Source organism: Scyliorhinus torazame, chromosome 13, assembly GCF_047496885.1.
Source record: "Scyliorhinus torazame isolate Kashiwa2021f chromosome 13, sScyTor2.1, whole genome shotgun sequence".
Taxonomy (NCBI): Eukaryota; Metazoa; Chordata; class Chondrichthyes; order Carcharhiniformes; family Scyliorhinidae; genus Scyliorhinus; species Scyliorhinus torazame.
Window position 1 is genome coordinate 215070205 of NC_092719.1, and position 13633 is coordinate 215083837.

Genomic DNA, 13633 nt, shown 5'->3' on the forward strand with positions numbered 1-13633 from the left:
GTGTTGTGTATTCAACTGTATTGTGTGTTCAGACTGCGTTGTGTGTAAAGACTGTGTTGTGTGTTCAGACTGTGTTGTGTGATCCGATGTGTTGTGTGTTCAGACTGTGTTGTGTGTTCAGACTGTGTTGTGTGTTCAGACTGTATTGTGTGTTCTGACTGTATTGTGTGTTCAGACTGTATTGTGTGTTCAGACTGTGTAGTGTATTCAGACTGTGTTGTGTGTTAAGACTGTATTGTGTGTTCAGAATGTGTTGTGTGTTCGGACTGTGTTATGTATTCAGGCTGTGTTGTGTGTGCAGACTGTATTCTGTGTGCAGACTGTGTTGAGCGTTCAGACTGTGTTGTGTGTTCACATGTATTGTGTGTTCAGACTGTGTTGCGTGTTTAGACTGTGTTGTGTGTTCGGACTATATTTTGTGTTCGACTGTGTTGCGTGTTCAGACTGTATTTTGTGTTCAGACTCTATTGTGTGTTCAGACTGTATTTTGTGTTCAGACTGTTGTGTGTTCAGACTGTGTTGTGTGTTCAGACTGCGTTGTGTGTTCAGACTGCGTTATGTGTTCAGACTGTGTTGTGTGTTCAGACTGTGTTGTGTGTTCAGACTGTGTTGTGTGTTCAGACTATTGTGTGTTCAGACTGTGTTGTGTGATCAGACTGTGTTGTGTGTTCAGACTGTGTTGTGTGTTCTGACTGTGTTGTGTGTTCAGACTGTGTTGTGTGTTCAGACTGTGTCGTGTGTTCAGACTGTGCTGTGTGTTCAGACTGTGTTGTGTGTTCAGACTGTGTTGTGTGTGCAGACTGTGTTGTGTGTAAAGACTGTGTTGTGTGTTCTGACTGTGTTGTGTATTCAACTGTATTGTGTGTTCAGACTGCGTTGTGTTTAAAGACTGTGTTGTGTGTTCAGACTGTGTTGTGTGATCCGATGTGTTGTGTGTTCAGACTGTGTTGTGTGTTCAGACTGTGTTGTGTGTTCAGACTGTATTGTGTGTTCTGACTGTATTGTGTGTTCAGACTGTATTGTGTGTTCAGACTGTGTAGTGTATTCAGACTGTGTTGTGTGTTCAGACTGTATTGTGTGTTCAGAATGTGTTGTGTGTTCGGACTGTGTTATGTATTCAGGCTGTGTTGTGTGTGCAGACTGTATTCTGTGTGCAGACTGTGTTGAGCGTTCAGACTGTGTTGTGTGTTCACATGTATTGTGTGTTCAGACTGTGTTGCGTGTTTAGACTGTGTTGTGTGTTCGGACTATATTTTGTGTTCGACTGTGTTGCGTGTTCAGGCTGTATTTTGTGTTCAGACTCTATTGTGTGTTCAGACTGTATTTTGTGTTCAGACTGTTGTGTGTTCAGACTGTGTTGTGTGTTCAGACTGCGTTGTGTGTTCAGACTGCGTTATGTGTTCAGACTGTGTTGTGTATTCGGGCTGTGTTGTGTGTTTCAACTATATTGAGTTTGCAGACTGTGTTGTGCATTCAGACTGTGTTGTGTGTTCAGACTGTATTGTGGGTTCAGACTGTTGTGTGTTCAGACTGTGTTGTGTGTTCAGACTGTGTTGTGTGTTCAGACTGTGTTGTGTGTTCAGACTGTGTTGTGTGTGCAGACTGTGTTGTGTGTTCAGACTGTGTTGTGTGTTCAGACTGTGTTGTGTGTTCGGACTGTGTTGTGTGTGCAGACTGTGTTGTGTGTTCGGACTGTGTTGTGTGTTCAGACTGTGTTGTGTGTTCGGACTGTGTTGTGTGTTCAGACTGTGTTGTGTGTTCAGACTGTGTTGTGTGTTCAGACTGTTGTGTGTTCAGACTGTGTTGTGTGTTCGGACTGTGTTGTGTGTTTCGATGTATTGTGTGTTCAGACTGTGTTGTGTGTTCAGACTGTATCGTGTGTTCAGACTGTATTGTGTGTTCAGACTGTATTGTGGGCTCAGACTGTATTGTGTGATCAGACTGTGTTGTACCCTCAGACTGTGTTGTGTGTTTCGATGTATTGTGTGTTCAGTCTGTGTTGTGTGTTCAGACTGTGTTGTGTGTTCAGACTGTATTGTGTGTTCAGACTGTATTGTGTGTTCGGACTGTTGTGTGTTCGGACTGTGTTCAGACTGTTGTGTGTTCAGGCTGTATTTTGTGTTCAGACTGTGTTGTGTGTTCAGACTGTATTTTGTGTTCAGACTCTATTGTGTGTTCAGACTGTATTTTGTGTTCAGACTGTTGTGTGTTCAGACTGTGTTGTGTGTTCAGACTGTATTTTGAGTTCAGACTGTGTTGTATGTTCAAATGTATTGTGTGTTCAGACTGTGTTATGTGTTCAGACTGTGTTGTGTATTCGGGCTGTGTTGTGTGTTTCAACTATATTGAGTGTGCAGACTGTGTTGTGCGTTCAGACTGTGTTGTGTGTTCAGACTGTATTGTGTGTTCAGACTGTGTCGTGTGTTCAGACTGTGTTGTGTGTTCCGACTGTGTTGTGTGTTCAGACTGTGTTGTGTGTTTTGATGTATTGTGTGTTCAGACTGTGTTGAGTCTGCAGACTGAGTTGTGTGTTCAGACCGTGTTATGTGTTCCGACTGTGTTGTGTGTTCAGACTGTGTTGTGTGTTCAGATTGTGTTGTGTGTTCGGACTGCGTTGTGTGATCTGACTGTGTTGTGGGCTCAGACTGTATGGTGTGATCAGACTGTGTTATACCTTCAGACTGTTTTGTGTATTTCGATGTATTGTGTGTTCAGACTGTGTTGTGTGTTCAGACTGTGTTGTGTATTCAGACTGTGTTGTGTGTTCAGACTGTGTTGTGTGTTCAGACTGTTGTGTGTTCACACTGTATTTTGTGTTCAGACTCTATTGTGTGTTCAGACTGTATTTTGTGTTCAGACTGTTGTGTGTTCAGACTGTGTTGTGTGTTCAGACTGTATTTTGTGTTCAGACTGTGTTGTGTGTTCAAATGTATTGTGTGTTCAGACTGTGTTATGTGTTCAGACTGTGTTGTGTATTCGGGCTGCATTGTGTGTTTCAACTATATTGAGTGTGCAGACTGTGTTGTGCGTTCAGACTGTGTTGTGTGTTCAAACTGTATTGTGTGTTCAGACTGTGTCGTGTGTTGAGACTGTGTTGTGTGTTCAGACTGTGTTGTGTGTTCAGACTGTGTTGTGTGTTCAGACTGTGTCGTGTGTTCAGACTGTGTCGTGTGTTCAGACTGTGTTGTGTGTTCAGACTGTGTTGTGTGTTCAGACTGTGTTGTGTGTTCAGACTGTTGTGTGTGCAGACTGTGTTGCGTGTTCAGACTGCGTTGTGTGTTCAGACTGTGTTCTGTGTTCAGACTGTGTTGTGTGTTCAGACTGTGTTGTGTGTTCAGACTGTGTTCTGTGTTCAGACTGTGTTGTGTGTTCAGACTGTATTGTGTGTTCAGACTGTATTGTGTGTTCAGACTGCGACGTGTGTGCAGACTGTGTTGTGTGTTCAGACTGCGTTGTGTGTTCAGACTGTGTTGTGTGTTCAGACTGTGTTGTGCGTTCAGACTGTGTTGTGTGTTCAAACTGTATTGTGTGTTCAGACTGTGTCGTGTGTTGAGACTGTGTTGTGTGTTCAGACTGTGTTGTGTGTTCAGACTGTGTTGTGTGTTCAGACTGTGTCGTGTGTTCAGACTGTGTTGTGTGTTCAGACTGTTGTGTGTTCAGACTGTGTTGTGTGTTCGGACTGTGTTGTGTGTTTCGATGTATTGTGTGTTCAGACTGTGTTGTGTGTTCAGACTGTATCGTGTGTTCAGACTGTATTGTGTGTTCAGACTGTATTGTGGGCTCAGACTGTATTGTGTGATCAGACTGTGTTGTACCTTCAGACTGTGTTGTGTGTTTCGATGTATTGTGTGTTCAGTCTGTGTTGTGTGTTCAGACTGTGTTGTGTGTTCAGACTGTATTGTGTGTTCAGACTGTATTGTGTGTTCGGACTGTTGTGTGTTCGGACTGTGTTCAGACTGTTGTGTGTTCAGACTGTATTTTGTGTTCAGACTGTTGTGTGTTCAGACTGTATTTTGTGTTCAGACTCTATTGTGTGTTCAGACTGTATTTTGTGTTCAGACTGTTGTGTGTTCAGACTGTGTTGTGTGTTCAGACTGTATTTTGAGTTCAGACTGTGTTGTATGTTCAAATGTATTGTGTGTTCAGACTGTGTTATGTGTTCCGACTGTGCTGTGTATTCGGGCTGTGTTGTGTGTTTCAACTATATTGAGTGTGCAGACTGTGTTGTGCGTTAAGACTGTGTTGTGTGTTCAGACTGTATTGTGTGTTCAGACTGTGTCGTGTGTTCAGACTGTGTTGTGTGTTCAGACTGTGTTGTGTGTTCAGACTGTGTTGTGTGTTTTGATGTATTGTGTGTTCAGACTGTGTTGAGTCTGCAGACTGAGTTGTGTGTTCAGACCGTGTTATGTGTTCCGACTGTGTTGTGTGTTCAGACTGTGTTGTGTGTTCAGACTGTGTTGTGTGTTCGGACTGCGTTGTGTGATCTGACTGTGTTGTGGGCTCAGACTGTATGGTGTGATCAGACTGTGTTATACCTTCAGACTGTGTTGTGTGTTTCGATGTATTGTGTGTTCAGACTGTGTTGTGTGTTCAGACTGTGTTGTGTGTTCAGACTGTGTTGTGTATTCAGACTGTGTTGTGTGTTCAGACTGTGTTGTGTGTTCAGACTGTTGTGTGTTCAGACTGTATTTTGTGTTCAGACTCTATTGTGTGTTCAGACTGTATTTTGTGTTCAGACTGTTGTGTGTTCAGACTGTGTTGTGTGTTCAGACTGTATTTTGTGTTCAGACTGTGTTGTGTGTTCAAATGTATTGTGTGTTCAGACTGTGTTATGTGTTCAGACTGTGTTGTGTATTCGGGCTGCATTGTGTGTTTCAACTATATTGAGTGTGCAGACTGTGTTGTGCGTTCCGACTGTGTTGTGTGTTCAGACTGTATTGTGTGTTCAGACTGTGTCGTGTGTTGAGACTGTGTTGTGTGTTCAGACTGTGTTGTGTGTTCAGACTGTGTTGTGTGTTCAGACTGTGTCGTGTGTTCAGACTGTGTCGTGTGTTCAGACTGTGTTGTGTGTTCAGACTGTGTTGTGTGTTCAGACTGTGTTGTGTGTTCAGACTGTTGTGTGTGCAGACTGTGTTGCGTGTTCAGACTGTGTTGTGTGTTCAGACTGTGTTCTGTGTTCAGACTGTGTTGTGTGTTCAGACTGTGTTGTGTGTTCAGACTGTGTCGTGTGTTCAGACTGTATTGTGTGTTCAGACTGTATTGTGGGCTCAGACTGTATTGTGTGATCAGACTGTGTTGTACCTTCAGACTGTGTTGTGTGTTTCGATGTATTGTGTGTTCAGTCTGTGTTGTGTGTTCAGACTGTGTTGTGTGTTCAGACTGTATTGTGTGTTCAGACTGTATTGTGTGTTCGGACTGTTGTGTGTTCGGACTGTGTTCAGACTGTTGTGTGTTCAGACTGTATTTTGTGTTCAGACTGTTGTGTGTTCAGACTGTATTTTGTGTTCAGACTCTATTGTGTGTTCAGACTGTATTTTGTGTTCAGACTGTTGTGTGTTCAGACTGTGTTGTGTGTTCAGACTGTATTTTGAGTTCAGACTGTGTTGTATGTTCAAATGTATTGTGTGTTCAGACTGTGTTATGTGTTCCGACTGTGCTGTGTATTCGGGCTGTGTTGTGTGTTTCAACTATATTGAGTGTGCAGACTGTGTTGTGCGTTAAGACTGTGTTGTGTGTTCAGACTGTATTGTGTGTTCAGACTGTGTCGTGTGTTCAGACTGTGTTGTGTGTTCAGACTGTGTTGTGTGTTCAGACTGTGTTGTGTGTTTTGATGTATTGTGTGTTCAGACTGTGTTGAGTCTGCAGACTGAGTTGTGTGTTCAGACCGTGTTATGTGTTCCGACTGTGTTGTGTGTTCAGACTGTGTTGTGTGTTCAGACTGTGTTGTGTGTTCGGACTGCGTTGTGTGATCTGACTGTGTTGTGGGCTCAGACTGTATGGTGTGATCAGACTGTGTTATACCTTCAGACTGTGTTGTGTGTTTCGATGTATTGTGTGTTCAGACTGTGTTGTGTGTTCAGACAGTGTTGTGTGTTCAGACTGTGTTGTGTATTCAGACTGTGTTGTGTGTTCAGACTGTGTTGTGTGTTCAGACTGTTGTGTGTTCAGACTGTATTTTGTGTTCAGACTCTATTGTGTGTTCAGACTGTATTTTGTGTTCAGACTGTTGTGTGTTCAGACTGTGTTGTGTGTTCAGACTGTATTTTGTGTTCAGACTGTGTTGTGTGTTCAAATGTATTGTGTGTTCAGACTGTGTTATGTGTTCAGACTGTGTTGTGTATTCGGGCTGCATTGTGTGTTTCAACTATATTGAGTGTGCAGACTGTGTTGTGCGTTCCGACTGTGTTGTGTGTTCAGACTGTATTGTGTGTTCAGACTGTGTCGTGTGTTGAGACTGTGTTGTGTGTTCAGACTGTGTTGTGTGTTCAGACTGTGTTGTGTGTTCAGACTGTGTCGTGTGTTCAGACTGTGTCGTGTGTTCAGACTGTGTTCTGTGTTCAGACTGTGTTGTGTGTTCAGACTGTGTTGTGTGTTCAGACTGTTGTGTGTGCAGACTGTGTTGCATGTTCAGACTGCGTTGTGTGTTCAGACTGTGTTCTGTGTTCAGACTGTGTTGTGTGTTCAGACTGTGTTGTGTGTTCAGACTGTGTTGTGTGTTCAGACTGTGTCGTGTGTTCAGACTGTGTCGTGTGTTCAGACTGTGTCGTGTGTTCAGACTGTGTTGTGTGTTCAGACTGTGTTGTGTGTTCAGACTGTGTTGCGTGTGCAGACTATGTTGTGTGTTCAGACTGTGTTGTGTGTTCAGACTGTGTTATGTGTTCAGACTTTGTTGTGTGTTCAGACTGTGTTGTGTGTTCAGACTGTTGTGTGTTCAGGCTGTGTTGTGTGTTCGGACTGTGTTGTGTGTTTCGATGTATTGTGTGTTCAGACTGTGTTGAGTGTTCAGACTGTGTAGTGTGTTCAGACTGTATTGTGTGTTCAGACTGTATTGTGGGCTCAAACTGTATTGTGTGATCAGACGGTGTTGTACCTTCAGACTGTGTTGTGTGTTTCGATGTATTGTGTGTTCAGTCTGTGTTGTGTGTTCAGACTGTGTTGTGTGTTCAGACTGTATTGTGTGTTCAGACTGTATTGTGTGTTCGGACTGTTGTGTGTTCGGACTGTGTTGCATATTCGGACTGTGTTGTGCGTTCAGACTGTGTTGTGTGTTCAAACTGTATTGTGTGTTCAGACTGTGTCGTGTGTTGAGACTGTGTTGTGTGTTCAGACTGTGTTGTGTGTTCAGACTGTGTTGTGTGTTCAGACTGTGTCGTGTGTTCAGACTGTGTTGTGTGTTCAGACTGTTGTGTGTTCAGACTGTGTTGTGTGTTCGGACTGTGTTGTGTGTTTCGATGTATTGTGTGTTCAGACTGTGTTGTGTGTTCAGACTGTATCGTGTGTTCAGACTGTATTGTGTGTTCAGACTGTATTGTGGGCTCAGACTGTATTGTGTGATCAGACTGTGTTGTACCTTCAGACTGTGTTGTGTGTTTCGATGTATTGTGTGTTCAGTCTGTGTTGTGTGTTCAGACTGTGTTGTGTGTTCAGACTGTATTGTGTGTTCAGACTGTATTGTGTGTTCGGACTGTTGTGTGTTCGGACTGTGTTCAGACTGTTGTGTGTTCAGACTGTATTTTGTGTTCAGACTGTGTTGTGTGTTCAGACTGTATTTTGTGTTCAGACTCTATTGTGTGTTCAGACTGTATTTTGTGTTCAGACTGTTGTGTGTTCAGACTGTGTTGTGTGTTCAGACTGTATTTTGAGTTCAGACTGTGTTGTATGTTCAAATGTATTGTGTGTTCAGACTGTGTTATGTGTTCAGACTGTGTTGTGTATTCGGGCTGTGTTGTGTGTTTCAACTATATTGAGTGTGCAGACTGTGTTGTGCGTTCAGACTGTGTTGTGTGTTCAGACTGTATTGTGTGTTCAGACTGTGTCGTGTGTTCAGACTGTGTTGTGTGTTCCGACTGTGTTGTGTGTTCAGACTGTGTTGTGTGTTCAGACTGTGTTGTGTGTTCGGACTGCGTTGTGTGATCTGACTGTGTTGTGGGCTCAGACTGTATGGTGTGATCAGACTGTGTTATACCTTCAGACTGTGTTGTGTGTTTCGATGTATTGTGTGTTCAGACTGTGTTGTGTGTTCAGACTGTGTTGTGTGTTCAGACTGTGTTGTGTATTCAGACTGTGTTGTGTGTTCAGACTGTGTTGTGTGTTCAGACTGTTGTGTGTTCAGACTGTATTTTGTGTTCAGACTCTATTGTGTGTTCAGACTGTATTTTGTGTTCAGACTGTTGTGTGTTCAGACTGTGTTGTGTGTTCAGACTGTATTTTGTGTTCAGACTGTGTTGTGTGTTCAAATGTATTGTGTGTTCAGACTGTGTTATGTGTTCAGACTGTGTTGTGTATTCGGGCTGCATTGTGTGTTTCAACTATATTGAGTGTGCAGACTGTGTTGTGCGTTCAGACTGTGTTGTGTGTTCAGACTGTATTGTGTGTTCAGACTGTGTCGTGTGTTGAGACTGTGTTGTGTGTTCAGACTGTGTTGTGTGTTCAGACTGTGTTGTGTGTTCAGACTGTGTCGTGTGTTCAGACTGTGTCGTGTGTTCAGACTGTGTTGTGTGTTCAGACTGTGTTGTGTGTTCAGACTGTGTTGTGTGTTCAGACTGTTGTGTGTGCAGACTGTGTTGCGTGTTCAGACTGCGTTGTGTGTTCAGACTGTGTTCTGTGTTCAGACTGTGTTGTGTGTTCAGACTGTGTTGTGTGTTCAGACTGTTGTGTGTGCACACTGTGTTGCGTGTTCAGACTGCGTTGTGTGTTCAGACTGTGTTCTGTGTTCAGACTGTGTTGTGTGTTCAGACTGTGTTGTGTGTTCAGACTGTGTTGTGTGTTCAGACTGTGTCGTGTGTTCAGACTGTGTTGTGTGTTCAGACTGTGTTGTGTGTTCAGACTGTGTTGCGTGTGCAGACTATGTTGTGTGTTCAGACTGTGTTGTGTGTTCAGACTGTGTTATGTGTTCAGACTGTGTTGTGTGTTCAGACTGTGTTGTGTGTTCAGACTGTTGTGTGTTCAGGCTGTGTTGTGTGTTCGGACTGTGTTGTGTGTTTCAATGTATTGTGTGTTCAGACTGTGTTGAGTGTTCAGACTGTATTGTGTGTTCAGACTGTATTGTGGGCTCAAACTGTATTGTGTGATCAGACGGTGTTGTACCTTCAGACTGTGTTGTGTGTTTCGATGTATTGTGTATTCAGTCTGTGTTGTGTGTTCAGACTGTGTTGTGTGTTCAGACTGTATTGTGTGTTCAGACTGTATTGTGTGTTCGGACTGTTGTGTGTTCGGACTGTGTTGCATATTCGGGCTGTGTTGTGTGTGCAGACCGTATTGTGTGTGCAGATTGTGTTGTGCGTTCAGACATGTGTGTTCAAATGTATTGTGTGTTCAGACTGTGTTGTGTGTTTAGACTGTGTTGTGTGCGGACGATATTTTGTGTTCGACTGTGTTGTGTGTTCAGACTTCATTTTATGTTCAGACTGTTGTGTGTTCAGAATGTGTTGTGTGTTCAGACTGTATTGTGTGTTCAGACTTTGTTGTGTGTTCGGACTGCATTGTGTATTCGGGCTGTGTTGTGTGTGCAGACTGTATTGTGTGTGCAGACTGCGTTATGCATTCAGACTGTTGTGTGTTCAAATGTATTGTGTGTTCAGACTGTGTTGTGTGTTTAGACTGTGTTGTGTGTTCGTACTATATTTTGTGTTCGACTCTATTGTGTGTTCAGACTGTGTTGTTTGTTCAGACTGTATTTTGTTTTCATACTGTATTGTGTGTGCAGACTGTGTTGTGCGTTCAGACTGTGTTGTGTGTTCAAATGTATTGTGTGTTCAAACTGTATTGTGTGTTCAGACTGTGTTGCGTGTTCAAATGTATTGTGTGTGCAGACTGTGTCATGCATTCAGACTGTGTTGTGTGTTCAAATGTATTGTGTGCAGACTGTGTTGTGCATTCAGACTGTGTTGTGTATTCAAATGTATTGTGTGTTCAGACTGTGTTGTTTGTTTCGATGTATTGTGTGTTCAGATCGTGTTGTGTGTTCCGACTGTATTGTGTGTTCAGACTGTTGTGTGTTCAGACTGTTGTGTGTTCAGACTGTATTGTGTGTTCAGACTGTATTGTGTGTTCAGACTGTGTCATGCATTCAGACTGTGTTGTGTGTTCAAATGTATTGTGTGCAGACTGTGTTGTGCATTCAGACTGTGTTGTGCATTCAAATGTATTGTGTGTTCAGACTGTGTTGTTTGTTTCAATGTATTGTGTGTTCAGACTGTTGTGTGTGCAGACTGTTGTGTGTTCAGACTGTATGGTGTGTTCAGACTGTATTGTGTGTTCAGACTGTATTGTGTATGCAGACTGTGTTGTGCATTCAGACAGTGTTGTGTGTTCAGATTGTATTGTGCGCTCAGACTGTGCTGTGTGTTCAGCCTGTGTTGTGTGTTCAGACTGTGTTGTTTGTTTGGATATATTGTGTGTTCAGACTGAGTTGTGTGTTCAGACTGTATTGTGTGTTCAGACTGTGTTGTGCGTTCAGACTGTGTTGTGTGTTCAGATTGTATTGTGTGTTCAGACTGTGTTGTGTGTTCAGCCTGTGTTGTGTGTTCGGACTGTGTTGTTTGGATATATTGTGTGTTCAGTCTGAGTTGTGTGTTCAGACTGTATTGTGTGTTCAGACTGTATTGTATGTTCAGACTATGTTGTGTGTTCAGACTGTGTTGTGTGTTCAGCCTGTGTTGTGTGTTTAGACTGTGTTGTTTGTTTCAATGTATTTTGTGTTCCGACTGTGTTGTGTGTTCAGACTGTATTGTGTGTTCAGACTGTGTTGTCTGTTCAGACTGTATTGTATGTTCAGACTATGTTGTGTGTTCAGACTGTGTTGTGTGTTCAGACTGTGTTGTATGTTCAGACTGTTGTGTGTTCAGACTGTGTTGTGTGTTCAGACTGTTGTGTGTTCAGACTGTGTTGTGTGTTCAGACTGTATCATGTGTTTCAAACTTTGCAAAGTGCTTGTGCCCAGTGGGTAACAGATGAAGGGCAGCAGAGTTTAGCACACAGACAGATGAGGAGGTTATATTTAACACAGTGGGATAGGAAGGCACTTTTTTCATTAGTAGCGAGGTCAATAACCAGAGGTCTTATATTTAAGTTACGAGATAGAACGTTAAGAGATGAGTTGAGGAGAATCCTTTTCACCCAGAGGGTGGTGGGCGTCTGGAACACACTGAAAGGGTGATTGAGTCAGAAACTCTTGTAACATTTAAGAAGTATTTTGATACTCACTTGGGCTGCAGTAATCTCCAGGGCTGTGGGTAAAGTGCTGGCAAATGTGATTGGTAGTCAGATCTGTGATGACCAGCATGGCCATGATGGGCTGAACGGCCTCCTTCTGTGCTGTAAACATCTATGAATCTCTATTCACTTCCTTTCCAATTGCACTGATAGAGGGAGGAATGTTGGCCAGGAAACATGTGCTTATTTTCATATTCTCCCAGCCTTTTTATGTTCCCTAATTACACTCCTTGAAAGTCAGCCTTTGATTTATTTGCCCCTGGTTTTACTTCTTGGAGGGCGGGGGGTGGGGTGGGGGGGGGGGGGGTGGGGGGTGGGGGGGGGCGGGCGTGGCGGTGAAGTGGCTGGATGACCATCCCTAGTCGTCCTCTAGAAGGAGGTTATTCCCGCTCCTGCAGTTGCTTCGGGGGTGTTGCATTTGGTTAGTGTCTCTCGGATTCTCGCTCACACCTGATCCTGGATGTGTGTCTCAGTGAAGGCCCATCCAGACCTCACCTGAAATCCACCTGCAGGAGTCTCTGCCAACCTGACTCTCACTTGCGTCAGTGTGAGTGAAATGCGCCAATCGAATGGCAGCACATTGATTTTTCCATCGAAGCCAATGGAGCCTCTCTCTCTGTGACTTCCGCCAGCCCTATAATCCTCTGAGAACTCTGCGTTCCGCCAGTTTTGGTCTCTTCTCCAACCCCCACTTCCTTAACCCCACCATTGACGGCCTTGCTTTCAGCTGCCTGGGCCCCATGTTCTCGAATGACCACCTCTAGTCTCTCTGTCTCTCAAACACTCTCTCAGCTTAAAACCTTCCTCAGACCAAGCTTATACCTCCGTAAGAAACTCAAGTTTTCTTCAATTACGCTCATATTTACTGTGTTAATAGTGCTATGTGAATGCAAGTTGTTGTTGTGGGGAGGGATAACCTTGTGGGATGTTATCTGAGCCGCCTGCTCTCCATTCTTCCTCTCCTGCTGCTAACCAGGTGTATTTCGCCTGCCGCGGAATCAGATTGCTGCCCTGGAGGGAATCATCCGCGCACAGACCAGGAACCATTGCTGGGCCCTTCACACCCACATGGCCTCAACACTGCATTGAGTAGCACCTACACGGGGCTATCAATTACCGACATGAGCACTGAAGGGCTTTGTCTGATTGTGTTGTTGTTGTAACTTTGCCTCCTCTTGCATTTCAGGGGGGATTGATGGCAATCTACGTTGTGCATGAGAGACCGGACGACTTTGCTGGAGTTATTTTTGTAGCGCCCTTGGTGTTAATGAATCCTGAGTCAGCGACGCCTCTGAAGGTAACAACACCCTGAAGACTTCATACAAAGAACTACCTCCCCGAGGCAGTTTTAATTGCCGACTCCTGGTCCCCATTGCCAAAGGCTCCCATTTATTGGTTGGGTTCGGTTCCACCGGCGCCCAGGAGGAGTTACAAACGAGGGACCCCTTGGGCGAAATTCTCCTACCCGGCCCGCCACATTTCTGCCCCGACCGGCCGACGGGAGTCTCCATTACGCCGGCCGGTCAATGGGGTTTCCCATTGTGGGGCAGCCCCACGCCGTCGGGAAACCCCCGGGCGCCGGCAAAACGGAGACTCCCGCCGGCGGAGAATGACGCCCCTTGTCTTCCGGGAACCCGGCGTGATGGCTGCGGACTGTGCCTAGCGCTGCCACGGGCTGGAACCGTGCTGCTGGCCCGGGGGGCTTCCGTGAGGGCTGGGGGGACTGGTGGGGGGTGGCCACAGGGTGGTGAGGGGGTGGCCGGGAGGTGGTGGGGGGGGGTACGGCGCGTCCGCGGGCCCGGCCATTCTCAAGCCGTTTATTTCATGGAGGCCGGGCGGTTTTTACGTGGCTCGGCTGCTAGCTCCTCACCGGTCGCAGCATCGGTGAGGGGGTGGCGCCGAATGTTTCCACGAAAAACATCACGATCCTCCGCACTTAGCCTCAGATTCAGAGAATCTGGACCCTGGTTTGGGGATTAAGCTCCGCCCGGCGCAGAAAACGCCTGAGGGAAAGCAAAGAACCATTTTTATTTAAGATGTGACCCCTGATTGACTTGTATAAAAATGAAGCCAAGGCTTTGGGACCTCCCCTTTTCACACGATTCAAAACCATCACCGGTTCCTGCCACACTCCCTGGGCAATCCCAGAGTTTGGCACTAGGACGAGTGTGAATCTGTTGAGAACCTAGACCCTGGGCAG

General features: G+C 44.9%; 1 protein-coding gene across 3 annotated transcripts in view; it reads left to right on the plus strand.

Annotated features, from left to right (window-relative positions):
- Positions 1–13633, plus strand: part of LOC140388611 (monoglyceride lipase-like) — a 104816-nt gene that overhangs the window by 77388 nt on the left and 13795 nt on the right. For all 3 annotated transcript variants that reach the window (XM_072473049.1, XM_072473048.1, XM_072473051.1), the window contains one exon: positions 12620–12730. In XM_072473049.1, the coding sequence (XP_072329150.1) occupies positions 12620–12730 (111 nt within the window). The remainder of the gene's footprint in view (positions 1–12619; positions 12731–13633) is intronic.